Source organism: Rhodotorula toruloides, assembly GCF_000320785.1.
Source record: "Rhodotorula toruloides NP11 unplaced genomic scaffold Scaffold1, whole genome shotgun sequence".
Classification (NCBI taxonomy): domain Eukaryota; kingdom Fungi; phylum Basidiomycota; class Microbotryomycetes; order Sporidiobolales; family Sporidiobolaceae; genus Rhodotorula; species Rhodotorula toruloides.
The window spans coordinates 879,383-906,338 of NW_015622961.1; the positions used below are offsets into that span (position 1 = coordinate 879,383).

General features: G+C 62.8%; 12 protein-coding genes across 12 annotated transcripts; 6 read left to right on the forward strand and 6 right to left on the reverse strand.

The window, feature by feature from the left end:
- Positions 1 to 236: 236 nt before the first annotated feature.
- RHTO_00361 (triacylglycerol lipase ATG15-like protein) lies at positions 237 to 2,000 on the reverse strand (the record flags this gene model as incomplete). The annotated part of the gene is made up of 4 exons (XM_016414045.1): positions 237 to 950; positions 1,010 to 1,156; positions 1,217 to 1,363; positions 1,422 to 2,000. 4 exons carry the CDS (start codon positions 1,998 to 2,000, stop codon positions 237 to 239), a joined length of 1,587 nt encoding a protein of 528 aa, XP_016277052.1.
- Positions 2,001 to 2,668: 668 nt separating this feature from the next.
- Positions 2,669 to 3,519, reverse strand: RHTO_00362 (uncharacterized protein; the record flags this gene model as incomplete). The annotated part of the gene is made up of 5 exons (XM_016414046.1): positions 2,669 to 2,890; positions 2,963 to 3,056; positions 3,112 to 3,191; positions 3,252 to 3,310; positions 3,369 to 3,519. 5 exons carry the CDS (start codon positions 3,517 to 3,519, stop codon positions 2,669 to 2,671), a joined length of 606 nt encoding a protein of 201 aa, XP_016277053.1.
- Positions 3,520 to 4,772: 1,253 nt separating this feature from the next.
- On the forward strand, positions 4,773 to 6,862 carry RHTO_00363 (misfolded glycoproteins degradation protein Yos9; the record flags this gene model as incomplete). The annotated part of the gene is made up of 6 exons (XM_016414047.1): positions 4,773 to 4,946; positions 5,024 to 5,268; positions 5,335 to 5,632; positions 5,697 to 5,751; positions 5,807 to 6,351; positions 6,413 to 6,862. 6 exons carry the CDS (start codon positions 4,773 to 4,775, stop codon positions 6,860 to 6,862), a joined length of 1,767 nt encoding a protein of 588 aa, XP_016277054.1.
- An 897-nt stretch (positions 6,863 to 7,759) lies between these two features.
- RHTO_00364 (GATA-binding factor 6-B) lies at positions 7,760 to 10,877 on the forward strand (the record flags this gene model as incomplete). Its single annotated transcript, XM_016414048.1, has 6 exons — positions 7,760 to 7,786; positions 8,089 to 8,202; positions 8,288 to 8,485; positions 8,541 to 9,865; positions 9,936 to 10,144; positions 10,207 to 10,877. 6 exons carry the CDS (start codon positions 7,760 to 7,762, stop codon positions 10,875 to 10,877), a joined length of 2,544 nt encoding a protein of 847 aa, XP_016277055.1.
- Positions 10,878 to 11,224: 347 nt separating this feature from the next.
- On the forward strand, positions 11,225 to 12,325 carry RHTO_00365 (SNARE and Phox domain containing protein; the record flags this gene model as incomplete). Its single annotated transcript, XM_016414049.1, has 1 exon — positions 11,225 to 12,325. The coding sequence occupies one exon, from the start codon at positions 11,225 to 11,227 to the stop codon at positions 12,323 to 12,325; it is 1,101 nt and encodes a 366-aa protein (XP_016277056.1).
- Positions 12,326 to 12,583: 258 nt separating this feature from the next.
- RHTO_00366 (F-box domain containing protein) lies at positions 12,584 to 13,658 on the reverse strand (the record flags this gene model as incomplete). Its single annotated transcript, XM_016414050.1, has 2 exons — positions 12,584 to 13,242; positions 13,298 to 13,658. 2 exons carry the CDS (start codon positions 13,656 to 13,658, stop codon positions 12,584 to 12,586), a joined length of 1,020 nt encoding a protein of 339 aa, XP_016277057.1.
- Positions 13,659 to 14,143: 485 nt separating this feature from the next.
- Positions 14,144 to 17,002, reverse strand: RHTO_00367 (phospholipase C, phosphatidylinositol-specific, glycosyltransferase family 2 and 4 protein; the record flags this gene model as incomplete). The annotated part of the gene is made up of 6 exons (XM_016414051.1): positions 14,144 to 14,160; positions 14,221 to 15,169; positions 15,230 to 15,516; positions 15,575 to 15,828; positions 15,879 to 16,909; positions 16,979 to 17,002. 6 exons carry the CDS (start codon positions 17,000 to 17,002, stop codon positions 14,144 to 14,146), a joined length of 2,562 nt encoding a protein of 853 aa, XP_016277058.1.
- Positions 17,003 to 17,706: 704 nt separating this feature from the next.
- RHTO_00368 (poly(rC)-binding protein 2/3/4) lies at positions 17,707 to 19,040 on the forward strand (the record flags this gene model as incomplete). Its single annotated transcript, XM_016414052.1, has 4 exons — positions 17,707 to 18,186; positions 18,247 to 18,329; positions 18,386 to 18,512; positions 18,591 to 19,040. 4 exons carry the CDS (start codon positions 17,707 to 17,709, stop codon positions 19,038 to 19,040), a joined length of 1,140 nt encoding a protein of 379 aa, XP_016277059.1.
- Positions 19,041 to 19,719: 679 nt separating this feature from the next.
- Positions 19,720 to 21,591, forward strand: RHTO_00369 (microtubule binding protein; the record flags this gene model as incomplete). Its single annotated transcript, XM_016414053.1, has 6 exons — positions 19,720 to 19,807; positions 19,867 to 20,635; positions 20,692 to 20,715; positions 20,775 to 20,825; positions 20,883 to 21,027; positions 21,091 to 21,591. 6 exons carry the CDS (start codon positions 19,720 to 19,722, stop codon positions 21,589 to 21,591), a joined length of 1,578 nt encoding a protein of 525 aa, XP_016277060.1.
- Positions 21,592 to 21,794: 203 nt separating this feature from the next.
- RHTO_00370 (wos2 protein) lies at positions 21,795 to 22,764 on the reverse strand (the record flags this gene model as incomplete). The annotated part of the gene is made up of 5 exons (XM_016414054.1): positions 21,795 to 21,818; positions 21,877 to 21,981; positions 22,038 to 22,217; positions 22,281 to 22,653; positions 22,724 to 22,764. The coding sequence occupies 5 exons, from the start codon at positions 22,762 to 22,764 to the stop codon at positions 21,795 to 21,797; spliced, it is 723 nt and encodes a 240-aa protein (XP_016277061.1).
- A 293-nt stretch (positions 22,765 to 23,057) lies between these two features.
- Positions 23,058 to 23,923, reverse strand: RHTO_00371 (mitochondrial inner membrane protease atp23; the record flags this gene model as incomplete). The annotated part of the gene is made up of 4 exons (XM_016414055.1): positions 23,058 to 23,066; positions 23,134 to 23,346; positions 23,419 to 23,726; positions 23,830 to 23,923. 4 exons carry the CDS (start codon positions 23,921 to 23,923, stop codon positions 23,058 to 23,060), a joined length of 624 nt encoding a protein of 207 aa, XP_016277062.1.
- Positions 23,924 to 24,212: 289 nt separating this feature from the next.
- Positions 24,213 to 26,948, forward strand: RHTO_00372 (uncharacterized protein; the record flags this gene model as incomplete). Its single annotated transcript, XM_016414056.1, has 10 exons — positions 24,213 to 24,276; positions 24,337 to 24,364; positions 24,423 to 24,510; positions 24,575 to 24,621; positions 24,680 to 24,723; positions 24,786 to 25,288; positions 25,346 to 25,730; positions 25,789 to 25,889; positions 25,946 to 26,826; positions 26,882 to 26,948. 10 exons carry the CDS (start codon positions 24,213 to 24,215, stop codon positions 26,946 to 26,948), a joined length of 2,208 nt encoding a protein of 735 aa, XP_016277063.1.
- Positions 26,949 to 26,956: the final 8 nt, after the last annotated feature.

Consider the following 26,956-nt stretch of genomic DNA (forward strand, 5'->3'; position numbering starts at 1 on the left):
TCGAGGAGGAACTGGCCGGCGCACGATCTCTGGCGGGAAGAGCACACATAGACTATGAGCAGAACGCGCTGAGGATACCGGAGCAACTGCTGAACGACGATGCAAAAGCAAACGAGGAAGAACGAGTCTACAGAACGAGGGAAAGGCTAGTAGCAACGACAGGAGAACGACAGGTGCAGTGAGATACAAAGTGCGAAGAGAGAGAAGGAGGAATACTATACATGCGCAGGGGCGAATCAGACGTAGGTCCACTTCTCGCAGTCGGAGCAAGTCTCGTCCTCAAAGTGCGGCTCGGGCACGCCTCGTCCGCCGTGCTGGCCGTCTTCTGGCTCCGGCTCCTCCTCCTTGTCGCCGCCCTTGTCATCCTCGTCCTTCCGTCCTCGTCCTGGCCACCAGCCGAACCAACCTCCTCGCTTCCGCCTCAGTCCCGCTGCCTCCAGCGATCCCGTCGCCGACCCGTCCACCTCGCTCGGTTTGACTCCCCAATCATCGACGAGTAGCTTGTCGACGATGACGTGAATCGAGTGCGTGCGGATATCAACGCTCCACCCGAGTCGGCCGACCGTGTCGTACATGATCGTCTTGCCCGTGTGGCAGCGACTCTCGAGTGCGAACCCGACGAGTCCGCAAGTCGAGAACGCGCCAGTGCAGACGCCATTCGGGATAGGATCGGCGGAGTGGTAGACGTGCGTTGTCAACTCGTCGTCGAAAGAGCGCTTCGGGCGCTTGTCGTCGTGGCTGGTGAGATGGTCGCGCGAGCGGTTCCGGGGAGGCGGAGGGAGGGGAAGATGGAGGCGGCGAGAGGGCAGGAGGTCGCCGGGCGACTCGAACGAGATGGAGGGGACGCCATAGGTACGCGAGAGCATCGCTGCGAGTGCGCCGCCAAGCGAATGACCGGCGAGCCAGATCTGCGCGTGAGGGTAGATGGCGCTGACGTTATTGTACAGGTCCTGTAGGCGAGACAGGTCAGACCGTCTGAGCCGATAGAGAACAGCTGCAGCTAGCGCACCGTCGCGACTGGGTAGTAAGCGCTCTTCGTCATGACCGCCTCTTCGATGCAGTCCTGTCGGCACTGACGGTTTCCGTCGTAGCAATCGCACACGGTCGACCAGGACCAGTCAACGCGTGCGCAGCAGCACGAAAAGAAGAGGTTGTCCTGGAAGAAGCTCAACGTCAGTCGGGATTTGCGAGGAGATTTGCAGCCTCGGCGACTCACGTTGATCTTGTCATTCTTCGATGTGCCGCTGTCTCCGCCCACAATGAACGCGCTCGTGCCCTTGATGGCGATCACAACGGTGCTGTTCGTCTCGTCCGCAAAGACGTGCCCTCGAATGCCGTCCTCCTTCCACCCGAACGAGTCGCTCTGCGTACAGAACTGTCAGCATCGCCTCAAGCTGAACGGTGCAGCAATCGGGACGCACGCGGTTCCACCCCGACCCGATATCGTACCAGTTTCCAGCGTCGGGCGTCGTGTAAGCGTTGCTCGTCATCTTCCCAAACGCCGCCAACGTCTCGACATCCCTCGTGTCCGGCACTTCAACCTCGACCTCGTCCCACTCGAGCGTGCTGCCGAGCGCCGCGTCCTCGAGTTCCTGGAGGGTCGGCAGGCGGCCGAGTCCCATCGCTCGCTGCGGCGTGAAGTACGACGCTCTCCGCGCCGCTTGGAAGGCAGCCTGCGAACTCGGTCGCTGAGTCCGAATGCGCCGAGTCTTGACGTGCTGGGTGTTCGAGTAGGTTGTGAGGTCGGCGAGGACATCGAGTTCTCCTGACGAGTAGTCGCGCTTCGAAGGCGGGAGGTGTTGCTCGGTCGTCGATAGATGGACGGCGTGTCGCAGTGTCAGGCTCCTCAGTCCCTGTCCCGCTGACACTCCTGCTGAGGCTGATAACGGCGGGAAGGTGGGGCGGGCATCATCGAGGGGCGTTCGCGCGCTGAAGGGGATCTGGAGGGCGCAGGCAGCAGACAGAGACAGCAGCAGAGCACTTGGGCTTCGTAGCAGCATGCTCGGCCCGTGAGCAATGTGTGTGGCGAGCAAGAGGAGCCAAGGGGCGCGTTTGCATTCACTTTGTATTGATGAATAGACGAGATTACACGTTTGTATTCGTACACGGCTTGTCCTCATCCGTCTCACTCGCTTCGCACCCCGACCGCGATAGGGCTGTTTTGATCGGTCTGTGCTGCTGCTGTGTCCCGTCTCGCTACTGAGCGTCCGTCGCAGCTCACGCGCGGTCTTGGTCGCTGTCCTCGAAGGTTTTCTCCCTCGCAACGGCCACGGTTCTGGGAGGACACTAGTCGCGCGAGGCACATGGGCGGGCTCAGGGTCTCTGGTGGACTCTGCCGGCGAGGTAATGCGGCCGCAGGTTCGAAAGAGTGCGGGCAAAGTGAGTCTTCTCCTCCTCTTCCCTCATTCCTCGCGACTTGATGAATCCTAGCACTGGGCACTGAAGGGACTCGCACGACGAGCACCCGAACGATGCACATGCTTTTAGTGGCCTAGAAAACCACGCGACCTGATCGCTTAACCACGAAGCCGAGTTCGACTGGACAGGCTCGCTGACCTCGCTACTCGCACACAGCTCGACTGCAGTTCTTCCATGTATATACGGCGCTCTACGTGCAATAACAACTCGTCAGATAACCTGCGACCGTCCGCCTCGCATCCCTGGCTCGTCATGCGACGACGAGATCCCAAAGCTGTCCCCATCCCCTCAGCCCAGCGCACGTCCGCGTTCCGATCGCCGACAGTTTCCAAGGCGAGTCGGCTGTAGGCGAGATGGTTGAGAGGCATTGCGTCGGGCTGGCGACGGACCGGAGTTGGCAGCCGGAAGCGAGAGCGAGGCCGGTTGTGAGCGAGGTTGACAGCGGTGCGCACGACTCGCACGAGATGGTGAACTGCGGCATAGGCGTGTGTGAGCGACGGCTTCCGGGAGGCCAGCGCCGGTGCGACTCGACTCGTCGACGCACCTGCGATTTTTCGAGACTGCAGGCTCCGGTCGTTGCGAGGCGGTTCTTGCCCGTGACCCGGATGCACTGGAAGCTCTCCTCGTCGCTGGCGAGGCTGCCGGGGCTTCGGTCAGTCATGCCAAGCGAAAGGAAAAGGACGGAGAACGGACTTTAGGGTGATGACGGAGCTGTTCATTCCTTGCGCTTGCACGACGTGCCAGGCGCCGTCTTCTGGCGAATCGGTCTCACTCTGCGGACGCAGAAGACACCATCAGCTTCGCGAGGCTTCGAAGGAGCGGAGGCGACGCACGAGGTGGACTGTCCCGCCAGAGGCATCCGCCGAAGGGAGGTAGTCCCACGCCCATGTCCCTATGGCGCCATTGCATCGTCAGCGTCGCCATCGCACAGAAGATTACGATGAGCGCACGCTTGTTCTTGGCAAAGATGTTGACCAGCCGGCCGTTCTCGAGGACGACAGCGCAGTTGCTCTTGTTCGGGTTGAGGCCCAGGGCTGTCGCGCCGGTGATAGCTGTGAGCAGTCCGGCGACGCTGAAGGCGAGTGAGAGCAGCCGGAGCATGGTCGGAAGCCTGAGCGAGGAGCGATGAGAGCGAGGAAGAGAGCTGGGATGGTCGAAGGGTCGGGAGGATCGTGCGGCTTGCTGACGGGTGGAAAGCGATTGAGCGTCGGTGCTCGTAACGTTGAGCTGGAGCGCGAAGGAGCAGGAGACGTTGTCGAGGAAAGAGGACAACCTCCGTCACCCAAGCCGAGGAGAACGCGCCGTCGACGCGTCGTCGATCGCACATTGAGCGACGTCGCAGTTGTGTTTCCCTGACGTGCGGTAGACGGCTGGCAAAAGGAAAGGAGTGCAGGGAAGAGAGGAAAGAACGAGGGGGCGAGCGGGAGTGAAAAAGGAAACGTCCTCGGACAGGTTCGAACTGTCGACCTCCTGATGTGCAGTGCACAAGGCTGACTTGTAGTAACAGTCAGACGCTCTAACCAACTGAGCTACGAAGACTTGCTTGATGAGCGCGCTCCTTTGTGCATACAGATCGCACTTTCCAAGGCGGCACCTCCTGCAGAGGGCTGAGGGCTTGCCTGCCGTCTGCCTACCAGCAGATACTACAGCCTTGTCTACGCAAGCTCTCCTGACTGTCGTGACAGTCGACTCACGTGCTGCAACGCTTGAGACGCCGCGTTGCTCTTCTCTTGCGAAGGCCTTGCGAAGCCTGACAGAGAAGTCCCCCCACAGCGAGGGCGTCTATCTGCCGCAAGGTCATTGTTGAGTGGGTCTTGCAAAAATGCGATTCAGCTTGTAAGGGGATTCGCGAGACGAGGGGCCGTGAGCGCTCGGGAAGGAAAGTCACGAAGGCCTCGAAAGCTACACTTACCGGCTGCGGTAGTCCTCTCCGCTCACGCCGGATGAGCAGTGCCTTGTCTCGACAGAGGGAAGCGCGGAGGCGTCCGTCAGGCGAAGGGACGTGAAAGCAACGCGAAACCAGGTCCTCGCTGGCCAGCGCGACCGTGATTTCGAGAGGGAGAAGCTCGGTACGGTGGTGGCTTCTCGTAAGCTCAGGCTCTTCTGCTACAGGAAACGGTTCTTGGGGCGAGTTGCTCAAGAGGAGAAGTCGGGACGTGCGAGGAGAAGAGGGGAACTCGAATGGCGCCTGCACAACGTCCTCTGGACGAGCAAGGGCTTCCCTTTTGAGTTGCAGCAAGCGCATTGATGTCAACGAGGGGCACAGTAGCCCCCACGAAGCTGCCACCACCCGCACAACTCCTCATCAGCTCCTCGACCTGCACCGTTCACACTCGTCCGCTCAAACCCTCAGAATGCCGCTGAAAGTCGCAGGGCTGCTCTGCGTACTTGCTCTCGTGCGACAGACGCTTGCATTGTCCGCACACTCGCCGCGGGATACAGAGGCTTTCCCGGCTTACCACGTCCTCCTCAACGAGCGGGCGATCCTGAATGAGACGGCGCGCGAACTGCTGGAGGAGCCTCTCGAGGTGGGTACTCTCGTGTCTGGCCCGCTCTTGCCTTCCCACATGCTGTCACGGGCGCGCATCCTCCCCACCTCCCGCAGACACCGCCTCACTCGTACCCAGCGAAACGACACCTCCTGCGCACGCCAAACGGCCAAGCCTTCCTCTGCACCGTCCCAGCCGTCACCGACGAGTCGAAGAAGCGGGCAGACACGCGAGCTGAGGAGGATGCGCTTGTAAGGGCGGAGGAGCGGGAGAAGGGCGTCACGCACGGGCTCGCGCTGCTGGAGCCGATGCGGTCGAGCTGTCTGTATCTGAAGCAAGGATGGTTTACGTACAGCTTTTGGTGCGTCCCGACCCACCTGGCCGAGATGCGCGCTCCTCGCTGACTTTCGACTCTCGCTCGCAACAGCTACGGCTCCGAGATCCGCCAGTTCCACGAAGTCCGCGTCCTAGGCTCTGTCGGGCCCGCCGAAGACCCCAACTCCGAGTCCTACACCCTCGGCATCATGCCCGAAGCGACAGCCGTCTCGATGACTCCCAAGTACGGCTCGGGCTCGCCGGCTGTCAGGCAGGACGCGCAGGTTCCTTCGCGGCTGGGTGGAGGAGAGGGATTGGGCTGGGACGAGGGAGGAAGGTACTTGACGCAGACGTGGCAGGGCGGTACGGTCTGCGACAAGACGGGCTTGCCGCGAGAAGTCGAGGTGCAGGTGCGTTCCTTTGAGCTCTCTGCGTGGCCGAGGAGCATGCTGATGTTCTCTCCCACTTGGCTAGTTCCACTGCAATACGGGCACGATTGACCGCATTGCCCTGATTCGCGAAACATCCAGTACGCTCCCTTCCTCTCGCTGCCTCCTTCTCTCGCTCACTCCATGCCGGCGCAGTCTGCCGCTACGTCATGCTCATCCATACACCCCGCCTCTGCGGCGAACCTCTCTTCCTTGAGGGCCACAACTCGCATCAAGAACCGGCAGCGTCGATCGAATGCCAGCCTGTTGTCCGCAAGTTGCGAGCGCAGGGGGAGGGAGGGTTGGTGGACGGTCAGCCGAGCGAAGAGGCGCCGGGGCTGGCGGAGAAGGAGGAGCAGACGGTTGAAGCGGCGACGGCGGGAGAACCTGTCGCCAATGCGCCGATTGACCCCGACCCGCCCTCGACCCAGCCCGACACCGCCATCCCCTCGACAGATTCTACCGACCCACTCTCCCCACTCTCCTCCCTCCTCGAATCCGAAGCGACCCTCACGCTCGTCTACGACCCCGACACGGGGGAGATCGAGTCTGCCGTGACGGAAGTAGGTGAGGACGTATTTGGTGGGAGCGAGTTGAGGAGACAGATCATTGGTGAGGATGGAGTCGCGGGAGAGGAAGGGAGGGACGAGAGGAGGGAGGGAGGGACGACGGTGCAGAGTTTGGAGGAGTTGACAAAGCTGGTGCGTGCGCGCTTTCTCGCTCGTTGGGGGTTTCTGTTGGTGACGATGGCGATTGCTGCAGATGCACGACACGATCGCGCAAGCGCTTCGCCAGCACGCTCACCCTCACGACGGTCCTGCTGCTGCGCCCGCCGCCCGCCTCGCTGCCCCTCCTCAACAGCAACCGCACCGACCCGCTCTTCCCGCCGAAAACGCCGTCGAAGCTCTCCTCAGCGCCATCCGCAAAGCCAGCTCCTCCTCTTCCGACTCCACCTCATCTCGGGAAGGCAAACCCGTCGTCCACACGGGCCTGCACCAATACCTCCAAGGCTTCCAGAAGGAGAAACGGACGTTGCAGGTTCCCCCGCAGGCGGTGTTGGGGAGTGAGGCGCATCAGAAGTTGAGGAGTGGGTTTGGGAGGGTGTGGGATGAGGGAGAGGGAGAGGCAGAGGGAGAGGGGGAGCGGGCGGAGGAGGGTGCGCCGGGGAAGGAGGGGGAGCGGGTGAAGGAGCATGTGAAGGACGAGCTGTAGAGCAGCGACAGATGGCGCAGTGTAGCATAGGTCTTTGAGCAGTTCGAGGACGTCACGGCAGGGGAAACGTGAGCAGTTTCGCCGTGGCCGAGCTGGCAGGCTTCGCCGTGTCGCTCTGGACGTATCCTCGTCCACGAAAGCGAGCTGGCGGCTATCCACAGCGTGCACGTGGGGATAAGGCGCGCGGCGATAGTCAACGGTCGAAGCGAGCAAGGTCAAGGACACACGCCGGCAGCCAGCGCGCCAGTCGGTCGGTACGAGAAAGTGTTCCGATGCACTCGCGACCCGTCGTCGTGCTCGGCCTCGTCGTCTGTGCCCCGCCAACCTGGTGCACCATGAGACAAAGGAAAAGCCGGCGAGCGAGGGCGCTTGAGGCGGGAGTCGCGTGTGAGCAAGCGTGTGTAGCCTGTGTCAGTCCTGTAGATGCTGTAATGCACGCGCTCGAGCTGTGTGAGCGAGTGAGCGGTGCGAGGTCAAGAGGCGAAGGCGAAGTTGACTTGGCGAGTCGAATTGCTCCCACACTCGCCGTGCAGCTCACAGCGCGACTGCTTGACACCCACTACAAGCTAGACAGTCCTACCCACTCGCACAGTCGACTCGCACACGAGCAAACCGGCGCGAGCCCGTCCGCTCCTGCCATCGTCCCGTTCCATCGACCTCAGCCACACCAGCGCCGTGCCAGCCATGGGCTGCTAGAAAAAGCCCACACGCATACCTACACACACGCCAGACACGCCCTCGCCGCGCACCGCCAACTTTGACCTCGCCTCGCCGCCTCGCTCCCGCTCACCACCACTTTGGCATCAGGCAACCTCTCCTCACCCCCTCTTCCACCTTCGCCCGCCCGAGGTCGACTAGCAGACACGCCCGAGTCGCTCACTGCTCGCGCGGCACCGGATGAGGCCCATTGTCGTTCGGCTTCCTGTGAGTCTCGCGGCGTCCCCGGAGCTATCCCACGGACCTGCACGGTTCTCGCTCGCGATGCAGGCGGATTTGGAGGGCCCGACAGTGGGTCAGGGAGTGTCGGACGTAGAGGACGGACGGTGAACGCGCCGGAGTTCGAGGGGGACGCATCCAACTCGTGCGGAGAGTTTGTGGGGAAGTCGTGCTCGAGCCCGGATGGGGGGACGAGGACAGTCGTGCAGGAGCAGCGAGACGTCGCACGGGACAGCGCTGACCTCGTTTGCTCGCTTGCGCCACACTTCGCGACGCTGCGCCGTCTCCAGCCGTCGACGTTCGATCCCCTTGCCGCGACGTCTGCCCCCGGCGACGAAGACCTCGCTCGTCTTCGAGACACCTGGAACGCCTGGAACGGCAAAGCGAGAAAGCTACTTGACCAGGTCAGTGCGGACCCAGGCTTCCAGCGCGTCCCCTCGGCGCCCGCTGACCTTCGTCCCGCATTCGTCGGTTCTTGCTCGTCCGCAGGGTTCTCGCATCGAAAACCTCTGGTGGCGACGCTGGCACATGGATCGGCGTCACGGACTCGTACAACATGCGTCGCCCTCCCTCAACTCTCCCCATCCCGACCTCTACGGCTTGCACGCGAGTGTCGAAGCACACGAACGCAGGAAGGCTACCGAGGACCTCGAAACGTTCTTGAGGACCACGCTGCAGCAGGCGCAGGTGCGTCGAGCGAAGCGTGCGGCCCAAATACTTGCTGACATTGCGAATTCTACAGCCCACCGCGCATGCCAGTCTTCCGCCTCAGCCTCCGACGTTCGGCGTCCTCTCTTCCTCTAGCGCTCCGAAGCCCAATGGAGTCGTCACGTCTCAACCTTCGCCTAACACGCAACAAACCGCCATCCACGCTCCTCAGCCTCGACTCCCCTACAACCCTTCTCCCGACTGGACCTTTTCTCCCCTTCCCGCCGTCTCCCAGCCGAATCAGAGTCGCATCATCGCGACTCCCTCGTGGACTGCCGTCATCCCCGAGTCGACAGACCAGGCGCAGTCTTCGTCCCTCCAGCCGCCAAGTTTGCCGGCGCAGGTCTCGCAGCCTTCTCCAGCCACGATGCCTCCGCCTCCCGCCCCGTTCGGCCTCAACAACTTCTACCACCCTCCGCAGCCTGTCGTGGGCGACCCTGCCGCCGCCGCCGCCGCAGCAGCAGCTCAAGCGGGCGCATACCCCTTTACTCACCCAGCTATCCCTCCGCCCATCCCCTCACCTTCCTTCGCTCTCCCGCCTACCGCAACTCTCTTTTCCGATCTCCCCTCGGCACTCTCATCCGCACCGCCAAGCGGCGCTCCTCCGGCCTTCTTCTCGTCGTACGGAATGTATCAGCCCGTCATCGCGCCCTACCCGCGCTTCTTGACGCCCTCGCCCGAACCCAGCGTTCTCGGCGAACTCGAGCTTGACCTAGGTCCGGCAACAGGCGAGTTCTCGTCTGCTTCGGCGTCCGTCTCGGCGGGCGGCGACGACGGGTTGGACCAGGTCTGGCGAGACCTCGAGGGACGAAGTGGGGATGGCCCGACCGGCTCTTCGGACGGTTTGTTGACGCAAGTCAAGAAGGATCCGTTCGAAGGGATGACCTTTGCCCACTTGCGGAGTCGAGCCAACTCGCTCGAGGCGGTCGACCGCGATGCGGCGGTCAAGTACCACAACCCCTATGCGAATGGTGGGGACCAGATTGCGGATGCGGTGAGACAAGTCGAGGAGGCTGCGTTGTTGGCTGCGAATGGGGGAGGAGTTGGAGCGAAGGGGAAGAAGGGGAAGAGGAAGGCGGATGCGGTCGGTGGAGGGGGGAAGAAGACGAAGGCTGCGATGGGCGAAGGCGACTTTGATGGGTTTGGCGTACCAGCGGCTTCGACCTCGACGGTGCCGATCAAGGCGGGCGGGAAGAAGAACCGGAATCCGCACTCGACGCAGTTGCCTGGGAACGGTCAGCGGCGGTTAGTGAAGGAAGAGGCGGGCGATGGACATGATGGACCGGTCTGCTCGCATTGTGGGAGCATCACGACGCCGCTTTGGCGACGAGGACCGGACGATGAGCTGCTGTGCAACGCGTGCGTCCCGGCTCCCATCCTTTCGTCTCCCGCTTCTCGTATGCTGACCTCGCTTTCCACCCTCGCGCAGATGCGGTCTCTACCTCAAGCTGCACTCGAAGCCGCGACCGAAGACGTTCGGCAAGTCGAACGCCTCGAAGCGGTCGTCGAACGGTGCAGCCGCTCAAGCGGCGGCGAGCGGCGTTCCGCCCAGCTGCAGCAACTGCGGCGCGACGAGTACGCCCATGTGGCGAAAGGACCAGGAGGGCAGGCTGTGTTGCAACGCTTGCTCGCTATACTGTGCGTTCCGCCTCGTGCCTTCGTATCCCTCACGCCTTACTGACTTGCATCTCCCGACACAGACAAGCTGCATAAGGTCAATCGCCCGGCGTCGTTGGCGCAGAAACGACAAGCGGCAGCTGCGGCGAAGGCGAATCTCGCAGCGTCTGTCGCGGCTGTCGCCAAAACTGGCGGCGCAGGGTCGCCGTCGGACGGGTACAACTCTGGCGCCGGTTCGCTCGCATCGAGCCACCTCCCTACCCCTGCCGCGTCTACGGAAGTCACGCCTGCGTCGACTACCGGCACTCCTGCCTCCGCACCGCCGCAAACACCGATGCCGCCGTCCTTCCTGTCGCCCAATCCCGGTGAACAGGCCGCAGCGCCTCCCCCTCCGCAGCAGCTGCCGCCTATCCCTCCTGCACCTCCGCCTCACCTCATGCATCACCCGCCGATCTGGCCTCCCCATCCTTTCGCCCCGCCAGCCTACCTCCCTCCCGGCATGATGCCCCCTCTCCCGCCTCAGCCAGGCCAGCAGAAGTTTATGCTCCCGCCTGCTATGCCTCCCCAGGCTCTGCCCGGCAGTCCGTTCGCACAGACGGCGTGGGGCGCGCTGGCGTACGGGATCGTGTCGGCCGCTGCGGCGGAAGAAGCTGGCGTCGGAGGCGTTCCCGGTCAGGCTGGTCCTGATGGGATGCCCAACGGCGCTCCAGCGCAGCCGCCACCGCAGCAGAACGGCTCGAACGGCGCCGGATGAGGCGGTTCGTTTCGCCTACAACACCTTTCTCCCTCGACTCTTTCGAATGCAAACACATCTCGCACGGTCTCGCGCGTCTCAACGGCCGCTGCAGCATGTTGTCCATCCTACTGTCTATCGTCTCCGTCTATTTGACACTTGCTTGAAACCCCTCCCTCGTTGATATCGGGCTACCCCTTCTTGTCTCTCTTGTCTCCCAGTATTCCCTCGCGATGTCCTGATGTATTCTGAATACCTCTCCTCCACTGCTGCATGGAGTCTGGCTGGTAATGAGGCTGCGGCAGTCCTGCTCCTCCTCTCTCTGCCTCCTCCTCGACCGCTTGACCTTGTCAACATCGCTCCGGAGGATGTCCTTCGCCAAGTCGGCTTCACACGACCCAATCAGTACACTCTCCGTGCCTTCCTTCACCCGCGTCGCCGCCAAACCCGACCCCCATGTCACCTTCACCATCGCCGTCTCCCTCCCGACACGAAGCTACTCAGTCCAGCAGCGCTACTCTGCCTTCGACCACCTCCATCAGAAGCTCACAGCGACTTGCGGCGCACCTCCTCCCGCTCTTCTGCCGCCGAAACACCCCGGCAGCTGGTTCCTCTCCCCGCTCAAGGCGGGCCGTGAGTTGTCGGACGAACAGCTTGAGGAGCGTCGGGAAGGGCTCGAGCGGTGGTTGAGGGCGATCTTGTCGGACCGCGATCCTCGCTGGCGGGATAGCAGGGCGTTCAAGGACTTCCTGGCGGCGCCGCCGGACGGACAGGTGGGGGCGAGCGAGAGGAAATGGTCCGCGACGACCTGGACGGCAGAGCACCATGCTCTCGAGGAGGAGGGACGACAGCTGCGTTCGCTGCTCGATAAGCGGGACTCGCAGCTCCTCGCCAACTCGGCCGCGGCGCACGCGACCGCGAAAGACGCAAAGACGAAGCTCGTCGACCTCGTCCGGCGGCTAGGAGATCTTACTCGAGCTCTCGAGACGCTTGCCAAGGATGGCATGACGGAGGGCGAGCTGCAACGACGAAGCGGGGCGGTACAGCGGTTGCAAGGCGAGGTGGAAGAGCTGGGGAGGAAGGCAGGAACGGCGCCGCGGATAGGTAGCGGACGCAAGGCGGACGACGTCGAGCCTACCTCAGGCACGCGGAGCGCTTTGCTGTCCGGAGCAGGATCCACGAAGCAGCCGACACGAGTTCTCGGCGCCGCAGCGGCCGCTTCCCTTGAAACGCCCGAGACTCGCCCGCTCGACAACGGCGGCATCATGCAACTTCAGCAGCAATACATGGACGACCAGGACACGAAGCTCGAGGCGCTCACTGCGGCACTGCGGCGGCAACGGCACCTCGGCGAGATGATCAATTCGGAGCTGTCTCTCCAGGAGGACATCCTCGACCAGCTCGAGACGGGCACGGACCGGGTGCAGGGGAAGATGAGGACTGCAACAAAGCAGATGAAGCGGTTGTAGGCGGTGCTGAGGTGAGTTCTGACGCTCGCCGCGTTGCAACGTCGCTGATAATCTGCATCCCGCAGGCGATTGTCCGGCTTTGTAGCACTTCCTTCTTACTCTCCAGTTGTTGTACCCCTCTCAAGCATGCATGGCAGAAGTATTCTCACCCGCTGAAGGCGGAGGCGGTGGACGTGCGAGTCTTGCCAGCGAGAGTCTACCCAAATCTACGGTCAGGAACCCCGTTCTATCGAGGCTGTCTACAATCTACGCCAACGTCTAGTGCCCAGGGATCATCTTTGTTCGGCCAAACTTGGGCCAGCCATATCTTCCCGCTAGTCGTGAAGGCTGGACGCCGAAGTCGACCTCGACCCCGAGCCTCGCGCACTCCTGCAACAGGTCCTCCGCGCCAAACTGCGCCCGCAGCGTCGCCTGACTGATGCCCGTGAACCGTACGCGCTTGACGGTGCTGAGGACTCCGCTTTCGAGCAAGAGCTGCTCGTAGGGCACGTCGGAGTGGAAGATGAAATTCTTGCCGATCGAGACCTGCTCGACGGAAGGTGGGAGGGCGGAGAGGACGGCAGGATTGGCTTCCCAGCAGGTGAAGAGGACGAGGTCGGTGCAGGAGGAGAGGAAGGGGAGGAAAGGCGCGACTTGGCGTTCGGCGGATCCGTGGAGCTCGAGGGCGCGGAGAGTCGACGCAATAGGGCCGAAGCACGATGCGAAGGCGCGGGCGGAGGTGTGCGAGCCGTAGCAGTCGAGGTCGAGGGTGTGGAGAGTCGAGCGGGAAGAGGCGACGATGGCGGCGAGGATCGGGCGGGGGAGGGCGCTGTACGTGCCCTTGCAGGTGAGGTAGTTGAGGGAGAATGGGAGGTTCCAGCCAACGCCTGGAGCGAGGTCTTCGAAAGCTGCGCCGGCAAGGTGTAGAGAACGGAGTCCTGGAAGGAAAGGCTGGTCAGCAGGCGTCCCTCCGCCCTGCGTGCGCGCACTCACCCTTTAGCGCCGGCGTCTTGAACGCCCGCAGGTCGAACTTGGCGCGCTGGTGCGACCGGTCGGGCAGAAGGACCAGTTCCTCGATTCCCTCGCAACAGTCGAAGAGGTCCAGGTACTCGTCGATAGAGAGCCCGGCGCCGACCGTCAAAGACCTGGTCTTTGACCGTCGGCCAGGACACGAGAGGTACGCCCTCGCAACCTGCTTGGTCGGCAGCGATAGGTGACTTTCGAGGACGACCTGAGCGACGGCCCGCCAACCTCGGCACACGAGCGACGAGGCAAGAAGGGTCGACCGGGAGGATGTGGATAGGATGTCGAGGAGCAGTTCTGGCGGCAACTGCGGTCGCTCGGTGGCTTGCATCGTCGACTTCGTATCGCGTGCTTCAGAAGTTGCCGACGAGGCAAGATGTCAGCACGCGACGACTGAGGGGCCCGCAGAGTAAGCTCACCTGGTCTATGGAGACCTCTGTCACCTCGTGAGCACAGCAAGAAAGCGAAAAGGCGAGCGAGCGAGTTGTAGCGGAAGCAAACAAGCGAGCGAGGCGGTGCTCGACTCCAAAAATCGGCGACGGGCGGTCGAACAAGCGCGGCAAGCGACAATAGAGCTGTAGGACGACTTAAACTTACGCTGGGACGACACGGACCAATAGGCGGGCCAGAGCGCTCAGGGACGGTCCTGAAGACCGGACTTTGCGGCGTGAAAAGCGCGATGCAGGAGCGGATACCGGGTGACAACAGCGTCTATAGATGCGACATGACGATGTAGATGGTCGGCGAGATGCGGAAGGTCGACAGTAGTGGGAGAGGAGGAAGAGCGATGGGAGCGTGAGAGAAAGCTGCGTCGGTCTAGCGGTGGGCGGGATCTGCGAGTCCCAAGAGTGCGTTAGCCTTTACGGCAATGCGGGACGGACGTATTGACGCACACTGCGAGCCCATGTCGACGAGCTTGTACGACTCGGCGAGCAGGACCTCCGTGGCATAATAGGCGGACGGGTGAGGGTAGCGAGAGTCTCCGGCGCCAAAGTTGGGTAGATTGCGGGCAAGCTTGAGCTCGTCGAATAGTCCAGCGAGCGTCGTACGCCAGTCTGAACCGGTTTCGACGAGCTTGCGGGCGTTGCGGGCGAGTCGAGCGCGAAGAGCCGGATCGACGATGAGGGACTCGAGGGCGGCGGCGTACGCGATGGGATCGCTGATCTCGTCGAGCTCGTGGTCGACGATGATGCCGCCTAGCTCGGCTCGACCGTGCACCTTGCGACCGTGAGCATCGAATTCACCAAGTTGCTCAGGCAGAGCGCCGGCTCGAGCGGTCACGACCGGCAGACCCATCGCCATCGCCTCGTTGATGGCGATAGAGATGCCCTCGCTGACGGAAGGCAGGAGGAAGATATCGCTGGCGGCGTAGTAGCGGCTGGGGTCGCTCTGCGTGCCGAGGACCTTGACGTACTCCTGCATGTCGAGCATCTCGATCATCTCGAACAGCTGTTCCCGGTGCTCGCCATTGCCAATCATGATGATGACAAAGTCGTGGTCGATGCGCTTAAGGAGCTGCTCGGCGATGCGCGGGACGAGGAGGGGCCGTTTCTGCGGGTCGAGGCGACCGACCACAGTGATCACGAGCGTCTCCGGCTCGACCTGGAGCAGTTCCGCCTTTGCGGCACTGCGTTGTGCGGGCGTCGCGGGCACGAATTTGGACGTCTCGATGCCAAGCTTGACAACGCCGATGCGGTCGGGGTCGAGGTGGCCGTTGTCGAGCAGCCAGTTCTTGAGGTGGTACGAGCACGTGATCGTGCGCGCGAGGTAGCGCTGCGAGATGATCGAGTAGCGAGGGTAGCCTGCGGACTTCCAGTTGTCGTAGGACTCGTTGTGCAGGTACTGGCGCAAAAAGGTTCGTCAGCTTGGGTAAGACTCAGCAACGGAAGGACGGTCACGCACATCGATCCATTCGACGTCCGGCAGCTGCTCGACAAGCGCCGGAAGCAGCTCGTACAGCAGCTGGCTGTGGCTGACGAGCGCCTGCCGGATCCCGCGACTTCGCACGAGGTGCTTGATGTACCGGGGAAAGTCGTGGACGTGTAGGAAGGAGGGGAGAATGTGAACGTCGTGGGTGTACTGAAGGACGTAGGGGCGCAGCTCGACGCTTTCGGGATGCTGGTTGAGCGTGCAGGCGACCGTGACGCGGTAGCCGGCCGCGGCGTAAAGCTGTATCATGTGCAGAGCACCTGTTTTGCCGCAGAATGATCGACAGGCAGCTGTGATGCGAGAGAGCTCCTTACGCACCGATGTCGGCTCCGCCCATCCATAGCCAGGGTATGACGAAAAGGATCTGCTTGTCCGTGTGCGCCAACGCCTGCTCGAACGGCGAGTTCCACGAGACAGGCGCAAGCGGTACGTTGCGTGCCGGTTTCTTGCTCGGGAAGTTGCCTTCAAGACGAGCGTGCTTCGTCTGGATGTGCCGCTTGAGGGCGCCGAATCCGTCGACGAAGGTTTTGCCCCATCGCTGCGAGCGGAACTTGGGCGAGTTGACGCGGTACCTGCGTGTGTCTGTTAGCGGGGAGCTGGAGAGGCAGTAGAGCGGACGCACCAGTAGAGCGGCTCGAGGAGCGAACCTCCCCAGTACCCGTGTTCGGCGAGACACATCCAGAAATCCCAGTCCTCGCCGCCATCCTGGAACTCGAGCTCGTCGTAGCGGCAGCCGCTGCCGAGCACAGCCCTGCTCGTGTAGACCGCCGCGTTCGGGACAAAGTTGCCGACGAGGTAGTTGTCCGAGTTCGAGTGAACGCCCGTCAAGACCGTCTCGTTCGACGCGCCCCACTTGACGTATCGGAAGCCACCCAGGTCCCAGTCCGGGTTCGACTCGAGCATCCAGCACGCCTTCTCGAGCGCCGTGAACTCGAACAGGTCGTCGTCGTCGAGCGAGACGAGGTACTTGGGCGGCGGGCTGTACTGCCGGAAGACATACTCTAGTCCGACGTTGCGACCTGCTGCGAGACCTTTCGCGCCGCGGTTCTGGATGACGACGACGCGCGGGTCTTTCGCGACCTGCTCCAGAACTTCGAGCGCTGCGGTCTCGTCCGTGTGGTCGTTGACGATGACCCAGACAAAGTTCTGCAGCGACTGGCCGAACAATGTCGTTGCAGTGTCGACAAGGACTGGGCGCGGGTTGTTCGTCGCGGTGATGATGGCGACGACTGGCCTGGAAAGGTCGGCTCGTGTCTCGAGGAGGAACTGGTTCGAAGGAGGACGAGTGGGCGCGACGGGCGAGTTGCTGTAGACTATGAGAGAGGCGTCGTGGTGCACTGGAAGAAGGTGGTCGGGCAGGACGAAGGGAGCTTGCGCAGACGGGACGAGGGACGATCCGCCTTTTCGCCTCATCCGACCGCGCAAGGACAGCTTCTCCCGCAGACGCTTCGATGCTGCCGGTACTGCTTCACTTCGTGCTGACCTTGATGCCGGCGCGGAAGGTTCCGACAGGTGATGCCAGAGGACGAGGACGAAAGCGGTCGTTGCGAGGAGGAGGAAGAGGGGTATCCGTCGTCGCCGCCCGCCGCCTCGATTCCGCGTCGACACGTGCGGTCTCCTGAGGTCGGGGGAGCGCAACTTGGGGTTGTCTCGCTGCGGTAGAGGGGATGTCAATCTGGGTTAGCCGAAGGTCAACAACGAAAGCAGCTCGACAGGACGCACGCTTCTCCCGAGCAGTCCCAACATGTCCAACTCGTCTTGCCCGCGACTGATCCACCGCTACACGCCTTTGCTGAACGTCAAGAGCGATTCTGTTCGAAGTCGAGCAAAGCGCGTCGCCGCGGAGCAGGGAATGCGGCGCCACGCAGGTCGGCGAAGCAAGCAGAAGACCAAGCAGTCAGCAGGTCAGGCAGGAGCACCAAGGAAGCACGGCGTGACGGAGGAGCGAGAAGACTTGCAAGTGGGGTCGAATACAAAGTCTGGATACAAAATCTGTATTGCTCGACTTTGTAAGGCTCGACTCTCTCTCCCTCTCCCACACGAGCAGAAACGCGCGCACAGGTGAGTCTAGCCTGCCAGAGAGCATTTCTAGGCGCACTCTACTCGGACCGGCTCAGTATGGCCCATCCCTCGCTCTCTCCGCCGCTCTCTCGCGTCCCCTCCTCCTGCCCTTCCCCGTCCCTAACCCTGCCCTTCCTCCCGCGGTGAACCCGATCCAGTCCCGCCCAATCTACTGCACTCACCACACACTCGTCGCACGGACTCGCCGCCAAGCCCCGCCGTCGCTCGTCGCCGTCTCAACCACTTTCATCTCCCCGGACGACTCCTCCCTTGCCTGGGCCGCTGGTTCGCACCTCGAAGAAGCGAGCGACTGATTCATTGCCTTTGCGCTTGACGTGACCCTCCCGTCCTCCCCTGACCCTCCCTCTGTCCTCCCTGACATTCCCAAAATGGCCGACTCGCTCACCGCCTCCAACGACCTCGCCCGCAAACGCTCGCGCTCGTCCTCTCCCTCGGGTGACTCTGCCGCGAAGAAGGCGAACCAGGCTGCATCGGCGCCGGCCAAGCTCGAGGTTGACGATGACGGCGACAACCTGCTCAAGGACGAGTACAACGGCGACGACACCAAGCCCGAGCACGGCAGCGCACCAATGAACGTCGACTCGAGCGGCATCCCCGCCAAGCCTGCAGACCCGAACCCGGAACAGGCGCCGCAGGACTCGAGCGCGGCCCAGTCGCCCGCAGCGCAGACCATCACGATGCGTACGCTCATCGTCACCCAGGACGCGAGCATCATCATCGGCAAACAGGGCAAGAACATCGGCGAGATCAGGGACAAGAGCGGCGCCAAGCTCAACATCACCGAGTCAGTCGCTGGCAACCCTGAGCGCATCATGTCCGTCACCGGCCCGCTCGACGCTGTCTCCAAGGCGAGTCCAGCTTGCCTTCTTCGCATCTGCTACGCTTGCTGACTCGTTCTGCCGACACAGGCCTTCGGTCTCATCGTCCGCCGCATCAACGACGAGCCCTTCGATGTTCCCTCTGTCCCCGGCTCTCGCGCTGTCACCATCCGGTGCGTTCCTCGCCTTCTCGTTAACTCTCTCCCTTCTGACCATCAGCCTGCCGCAGCTTCATCATCCCCAACTCTCGCATGGGCTCGGTGATCGGCAAGGCCGGTAGCAAGATCAAGGAGATCCAGGAGGCTTCCGGCGCGCGCCTGCAAGCGAGCGAGGCCATGTTGCCCGGTAGCACTGAGGTGAGCTCCGGGCTGTACTCTGGCTGTACTCTGCCTTTACGCCCCCGCTGACTGTGGGCTCTCGCTGTTCGCTCATAGCGTGTCTTGTCCGTCTCGGGTGTTGCCGATGCGATCCACATCGCCGTCTACTACGTCGGCACCGTTCTCCTCGAGCATCCCGTCGCGACGTCGAACCAGACTTACCGTCCTGGCGGCGACTACGGCCGTCCTCCTCCCTCTGAGCGATACTCTGCCGGCCCTCCTCCGCCTCGCGCGTCCGGCGGCAACACCCAGGTGCAGCAGCTGTACATCCCGAACGAGCTCGTCGGCTCGATCATCGGCAAGGGCGGAGCGAGGATCGGAGAGGTTCGCGCGGCGTCAGGGTGCCAAATCAAGGTCAACAACGCGGACGAGCCTGCGCCTGGCTCGTCGCCCAACGAGCGGTTGGTGACGATCACTGGCGACCCCAACGGCATCTCGATGGCCGTGAAGATGTTGTATGAGCGGCTCGAGAGGGAGAAGGCGCGCCAAACGGCGGGTGCGCTCTGAGGCCGCGAGGAGGAGGAGTGGAGGAGTCGCTTGAGATCCGCCGACGTTTCGGCTGTGCTGTACCCTGCATTGTAAAGGGCTTTACATCTTGCATTCGACCCTTTCTCTCGCCTTCATCGCTGTCACTTTGCTTCACTCGCTCGGCCCCGCCCCTCTCGCTCCTTGATCCGCTTCCACGCTTTGCCAGACCTCGCAAGCTGCTCGAGACTCGCGCGATAGCTTTATCGAAGCTGTGATCTGTCTGCGCACCCTTCGCCAGCCCCGCCTCGCCTCTCTTCGCGCCGTCACCCTCGTACTCCCCCGCCTCGCTGTCCTCGAACCGCACCACGTCCTCTCGCTCTTCGCACTTGCGGTGACCTGGTCAGCTCTTGCTCTCGTTCCCTTCACCACATGTGCGTACACTCGCTCCTCTGCCTGTGGCCATTGCGGATGTCGTTGGCCGGCCGAGGAGGTTCCGATGTGGGAAAGGAGGTGAGGAGGGTGGAAACGCCGGATGAAGGGCTTAAGCCAGGCAGATACGTTGTCCTGAGCGCCTGCGGTATCCGCAGGACCCCATGCTGGCGAGGAAAGCGGTGTGGAAGGGACCTTGTTGCCTCGTCAATGCACTCCTCACGGCGCGCCGAACACGAACTAACGCTTTCCAGCTTTCCTTGCGACGCAGAAGTAGACAAGCGACAAAATGAGCCGATTCGTCCGCTCCAGCCTCTTCAGGCATACCTACGGCTCGCCGGCCAAGCCGGAGAACCGCTACGACAACATCAAGATCAGTACGTAGCACCGTTGCTGCCCATTCCGAGTTTCCTCGCTGACTTTGAGCACTCGAAAGGCGCCAGCGCGTTCGACACGAACCTCGTCTCCGCGTCGGACAAGTACCTCGCGGTCAACTGGCAGGCTTCGGGCGGTGGAGCCTACGTCGTCACGCCGCTCGACATCACTGGCAAGCTCCCCGACATCTTCCCTCTCGTTCGCGCGCATACCGCTCCCGTTCTCGACACCGCCTTCTCCCCCTTCGATAACGAGCTTGTCGCTTCGGTCGGTGAGGACGGCAAAGTTGCCCTCACTCGCGTGGACGACCAGATCATCCGTGATGCATGGAACCGCGACCGCAAGGACTTGCCCGACATGGAGCCTCTCTGGCGCGAGAACGCTCACGGCCGCAAAGCTGGTCACGTCAAGTTCAACCCGGTCGCGCAGGGCGTTCTCGCGACGGCCAGCACCGACGTCAAGATCTGGGACCTCGAGGCGCAGAAATCGAGTTATCAGAGCGAGACGCATGCCGATATGGTCCAGTCGATCGACTGGGACTGGACAGGCTCGACGTACGCTACCGGCTGCAAGGACAAGAAGCTCCGCATCTTCGACCCGCGCGCTGGCTCGGCTGCCGTGACGGTCGTCGACTCGCACTCGGGCGTCAAGGGCTCGCGGGTCCTCCACCTCGGCAACCAGGACCGGATCGTCACGACGGGCTTCTCGCGGACGAGCGACCGGCAGCTCTTCCTCTGGGACGCGAGGGAGCTCAACAAGGGCCCGATTAAGCAGATGAACATCGACCAGAGCTCGGGCATGCTCATGCCGTTCTTCAGCGCCGGGACCAAGTGCGTAGAAGCGTTACTCTCGTCTGCAGCAGTCGCTGACTCCTCACTTCACGCAGCGTCCTCTTCCTTGCTGGCAAGGGGTGAGTCTGGGCTTTGGAACCGTGCTGGCAAGCAGAATCTGACCAGTGCGCTCTCGCAGAGACGGCAACGTCCGCATGTACGAGTACGACAACGACGAGCTCTTCTACCTGTGCGTCTGCCACTCTGCCCGTCACTTAGCCTTCACTGATTCCATCTTCTCCCGCAGCTCCGACTACGGCAGCTCGCAGCCTCAGCGCGGCATGTGCTTCGCGCCCGCGCACGCCGTCGACGTCGAGGAGAACGAGATCGCCCGCGCGTACAAAGCTGTCGGCACAACCATTGAGCCGGTCTCGTTCATCGTGCCGCGCAAGGTACGCTAATCCTAGTCGAAGGCGCTTGTCGGGTGGTGAATTAACTCATCTCGTTGCTCGCAGTCTGAGGCGTTCCAGGCGGACCTTTTCCCTCCTGCGCCATCCGACCAGCCCGCCCTCTCCGCTGCCGACTGGTTCGGCGGCAAGTCTTCCAACCCGATCATGGTCGACATGGAGACGCGGAAGACGACCTCGTCGTCCGAGCCGGTCAAGCCGTACAAGCCGACTGCTGCTCCGGCCGCCGCGCCCGCCGCTGCCCCTGCCCCTGCTCCCGTCGAGAAAGCGGCACCTGCCCCCAAGGCTGCGACTCCTCCGCGTGCTGCCTCTCCTCCTCCGCCTGTGCCTGCACCTGTCGCTGCCGCACCTCGCGCTGCGACTCCTCCGCCACAAGCGCCCGCAACCAACGGCACCTCCGCGACGTCGAACGGCGGGTCGAAGGACGACGGCGAGGTTGCGGCTCTTCGGGAGGAGAACGAGCAGCTGAGGGCCGACTTGGCGGAGAAGGACGCCGTCATTCGCGAGCTGGAGCTCAAGCTCGAGCGCGTCAAGTCGGCTCTTGCCTGAGCGGGTGGCGGTCCTGTTCGTGGGTCGTTTGTTGTAGAGGCGTTGGTTCCCTTTCTTGCCGAAAAGTCTATCTCGGTTCCTCTCGTTGTGCGAACGCAGAGTTATGTGCGGTTACTGCTTTTCCTTTGAGTGCTGCAAGAACTGCTGAGCCTACTTTGCTGCTACGAGAATGCGAGGAGACGACGGGTATCGAAGAGATCGCTTTATGCCTCCTCGAGAGGAGGGGGCTGTGAGGACGTCCGCGTCAGTTCATGTCTCTTTCGGCGGGAAAAATGCAGGACTCACTCCCTCGTCGTCGGACGAGTCCTCGCCACCCTCTGCGCCGCCAAGTCCCGCCTCGCCGCCGCCGATGCCGGCCGCCTGCATCTGCTCCAGCATCTTCGCAAAGTCCTACGTGCGAGCCTTGTCAGCGTACGGACGTGAGACGAAGGCGCACGAACACTTACCATACCGCCAGCGCCTCCAGCGCCACCGCCCATCATGCTTGCAAAGTCCATGCCGCCTGCTCCGCCGCCCATTCCACCCATTCCGGGCATGCCGCCCATTCCGCCCATTCCAGGCATGCCGCCCATACCGCCCATGGCGCCCATGTCGGGCATGCCGCCACCGCCCATGCCAAAGTCGTCCTGGCAAGCGAGACGAGGGTCAGCGAGAGTGAGTTTAAGGAAAAGGAAGCGTCCGCAACTCACGTCGGCAGCCGCGGCCTCGTCCTGCTCGTCCTCGTCAACCCACTTGGACCAGTCGGTCTGGATGCGCGAGTTCTTGCCCTTCTCCTTGAGGAGACGAGGCCAATACTCCTCCTGCGCCTTCTTCTTCTTGAGGACGACCTGGACACCCTTGCCCGTCAAGCCGCGCCTCGCCTCCTCAACCTCATCGAACAGCTCGAGGTCGAGAGCGTAGTCCTTCGCATCGAGCGTCGTGGCGGTACCCTTTGACGCAACCTCGCGGGACTTGCCCTCGAACTTGAGCTTGTTGCCGTCGACCGAGAGGGTGTAGCTCGGGTCGAGTTCGGGCGCGTTGATGGTCAGGTAGATGATGTTGCGCTCAGGGTCAGTCTCTGAGCTGTTGCGACGACGAGAGGGCGAGGTCAGCGGTGGGTGCGATGAGGGGTGTGGAAGTGGGTGAGACGCACGAGCGCTGCGCCCAAAGGAGTTCGGGGTGTGTGGGTGCCATTTGTAGCAGCTAGAGACAGTCAATAAGCCGGTACAAGCTGTAGCGGGATGAGGGAGGAAGCCAGGAGGAGGAGGGGACGACGAGGAGGTGTTCGAACTGATTCGACTAATTTCTGCGCCGCCAAGGATGACGACAAGCTGTCCGACACGTGCACACAAGAGAGTCTACGAGGAGCTTAGCGCCAGCGAAGGAGGTGATGATGCCGGACAGCTTTCTTCGAAACTCGCAACTTCGTTGGCGCACGCTCTTTGAGAATGGTGATGCAGTGGATTGCAAGAGACAACAACAGGCTCTCAGTAGATCTGCGCAGAAGCGGGAGCGCCGTCAGCCAACGAGCTCGACCAGAAGGAGAGCGGCCAAGTAACGCACCTCGTCGAACGGCCGCGTGTCAGGGAAGCAGCTGTCGAACACCTCGTTGACCACCCGCTCTGCCTCTTCTCGGCTCTTGCAGTTTGGGTTCGCGGCAACCGAGAGGATCGCTCGTCGCCGAACGCACGCCTGATGCTGCTTCGTGAACGCCCAATTCCGTCGGGTGAACTCGCGCCCAAGTCGACAGTCGCCGCTAAGGTTCTCCGCGCGGATCTGTAGGACATATGCTCGAAATGAGCGGGAATAGGAGGCGAGAGAGCGTGCAGCGGATGGAAGGGAACGCACCTCGGTACAAGCATGCGCCCGCAAGTCCTCGCCCCATTGTCCCTTCGGCTTGAATCGTCGCTCGTCCCACGCGTGGATGAGCTCGTGCGACAGAGCATCCTCCATGTGTTTCCGGCTCATGAAGCGGTTCTGGCAGAGGAGGACGCCGAGTCCTGAGGCGTATCCTCCAGCCATGGTGGGTGGACAAGGCGAGCAGGTGATAGGGAGGGGGAGATGGGGAGTCTGTGAGCCTTCGAGTGGAGCGAGAGGGGCGTCTGGTGGAGGAGGGAGGAGCGAGATGTGGGTAAGGAGGAAGCGGACGATGGGACCTGCGAGGGGAAGACCATCAGTTCGGGACGAGGCGTAGACGGCGTCCACAACAGTCTCTTCATGACTGCTGAGTTTGCAAACAGCAAGAATGAACGGACGCACTGTCTCGAGTGAGTTCGTCCCTCCACTTCTGACACCGCTTGCAGTCCTTCGCCTCCTGTTCGAGCTCTGCCTGCGTCTTGCCCTCGTTCGCCATTTCAGGCAGTCCAGTCCCTTCCGCCCACGCAGTCTGTGTGTCGCAGCGCAGCGATGAAGCCGGAGAGAAGGAGGAGAGGGTTGCCCTCCAGCGCTCGAAAGACCGGCGGAAGGACGGCGAGTCGTCTGCGGTGAAAGCTGGTGTCTGCATCGTCCCAGCGAGCTCTAGTAAGCGGGTCTCGCGCGAGACAGCGAGAGTGGAAGTGGATTGACCTCGTCCTCGAGGAGGTTGGCCAAGTCGACACCGCTCACTCCGCTCAGACTGCGCCGTTCTGCTTGCTAGCTCGGCCATGGACATTGACGACGACGAGGCTTTCCTCTACGGCGAAGGCACGGCCGATGCAGCTCCTCCCCGTGCGTTTCGCGTTTCCATCGCTCAAAGCAACTCACGCTCACCGCATGCTCTGCGCGCAGCTGCAGGTGGACTGGGAGGTGGACAGGCGTACGTTGTACTCGTGCTCGCGAGCGCGCGGCAAGCTGACCCTCGACCCGCCCGCCAGCACGACTGCCCCCACAGCACCTCCAGCGCAAGACGGCGGAGACGCTGGTGACGAGGAGGGCGACGAAGAGGACGAGGAGAGTGACGATGTGCGTGTCTCGCTCGGGAAGTGAGGTCGCAGCACGCTTGCTGACCATTCCGTTTCTCCTCCAGGACCTCGAAATCATCCTCGACGGCGAAGGTGTTGCTCCGACTCCTGCGTGCGTCTTGACTGGGGTTTTCGCGACAAGGCGTATCACTGACGGTTCTCTAACGTAGGCCACGCCGTTCTGCAGCCCCCGTCGCTGCATCTCCTCAAAAAGGTTCGTCTCGTTCGAACCTCCAATCCGTCCTTTCAGCTGATTTGTATTCGACCTTGCCGCAGCCGCCACCGCACCTGCGCCATCTGCCACGACCGAGTACGCCCCGCTCGACCGGCCTGGCGTAGCCAAGGCAACGTCGTCAACATCGGTCGGCCCGCCTTCCCTTCCCCAGCCTGAGGCGACTGCCACCGACCAGACCTCGACCGCAATCCTCGCTGCTGGTGCGGTTGATGGTACTCCTCAGCCCGACGTCCCGACAGAAGCGGATGGCACGCCGCTCAAAGCGCCCGTCGCAGAACTCGTCCCGCGCGGGTCGCTTAAGCCTCTCGAGCTCACACCGAGCGCGACGCCGACTTTCGACGTCAACGCCGTGCACAAGGATGTCAACGGCAACGATATCTTCGATGTCGACATCGACGCGCTCGAGGACAAGCCGTGGCGGAAGCCGGGTGCGAACATGGCCGACTACTTCAACTACGGAATGAACGAGGCGACGTGGAAGAACTATGTTCGCAAGCAGCGCGAGCTGCGGGGCAGCGAGAGTTCAAGCGCGAACCCGTTCATCGTATGTCGCAGCTCCCTCAGAACCTCCAGTTCTCGCTAACTTTCGTTGCTTGCGCAGGGCTTCGCTTCTGGCAACATCGCTCAAGCATGGGCGGAGCTCTCCCCCGAGAACAAGACGCTGCTGATGGCGACCATCATGGGCTTCCAGCCTGGCACGATGCCTCCTCCCGCTCAGATGGCTCAGATGGCGCAGATGAGCATGATGGCTGCCGCAGGGATGGGTGGTCCGATGGGCCCCATGGGAGGAATGAACCCGGCGATGGCGCAGCAGATGGCGGCGATGGGTGGTATGCCGCCCGGCGCTGCGGCGGGGATGGGAGGAATGGGCATGCCTGGCATGAACGGGATGACGCCAATGCCGCCTCAAGCCCCGGCTGGACCTGCCGCCATGAACGGCGCAGGAGGCGAGCACGACGGAGTGGGCGCGAAAGAGGAGATCAAGCGTAGGTCCTGCCGATCCTTCTCGGCGACCGGTCGCAGCTAATCCTCTTCTGCCCATAGAGGAGCCCGGCACGCCCTCACGACATGGTGACGAATCGGCTACACCCGCTGCTTTCGATCAGGAGGACATTCAGTCTGGCGACATCGCTGGTCTCGGACCTGTACGTCCTTCCCGCGTTTCGCTTGCATCAAAGGCTTGACAGGTCGCTTCCTGCAGGACGCGATGAACCCTGCCTTCGCCCCCGCCGCTCTCGCCGCGCGAGGTCGAGGCGTTGGTGTCGGTGCCGCACGCGGTCGTGGACTGCCGATGGGACCGATGGGCATGCGAGGCGGTCTTCCCGCTGGACCAGCGGCGATGGGTCGCGGGCGAGGAGCTGCTGCCGCCGTTCCGACTGGTCCTGCCGCAGCTGTCCCTACCGGACCTCGCGCGCTCTCCACCGCCGTCCCTACTGGCCCTCGCAACGCTGGTGCGAGCGGAAGTCGCGGTGGCGCTCGCTCGTACCGCGACAAAGACCGCTTCGGCGACGCTGGCAGCCCGTCCGAAGGGCTCGACTACGGCGGCGGAGGCGATGACTACGATCGCTCGCCAGCGCGGACTCGCTCGAGGCGCGATTCGCCCGAGTACGAGCGCGGCTCGCGGCGGGACAGTCGTTACGAGCGGGAGAGGAGCCGCGAGCGTTCGGCGAGGAGCCGTGAGCGGTCGCGCGACAGGGCTTTCGAGCGCGAGCGGGAGAGAGAGCGGGAGAGGGAGCGGGACGGGACTCGCACGAGCAGCAGGCGCTCGTCGAGGCGGGATGACGACGATGACCGCCGGAGCTCGTCGCGCCGCGATGATGACGACGGCAGGGACAAGAAGCGCGGCATGTCCGACTTTTTCCCCGACAAGGCCGACCAGGACCGCTCTGCCTCGCCTGGCTTGCGGATCCGCGGAGCGAAGGACCGCGAGGAGGAGGGACGGAGCTCGCGTCGCAGTCGCCGAGACGACGAGGACGACGACTACAAGTCGAGGGGCGCAACGTACTCGCCTGAAGGCAGCAGGAAGCGGAGGACGCACTGGAGCGACGACGAGGACGATCTTCCCGGTCACGACGAGTCCAGGTGCGCAGCTTCTCGCTCTCTCGTTCGATTGATTGCTCACACTCTCGTCTCGCAGGAAACGCAAGGCCGAGGAGGAAGCCGACGGAGACCGCGCCCGTCGCCGGTCGACAAGGCGGGACTGAGTAGCTCT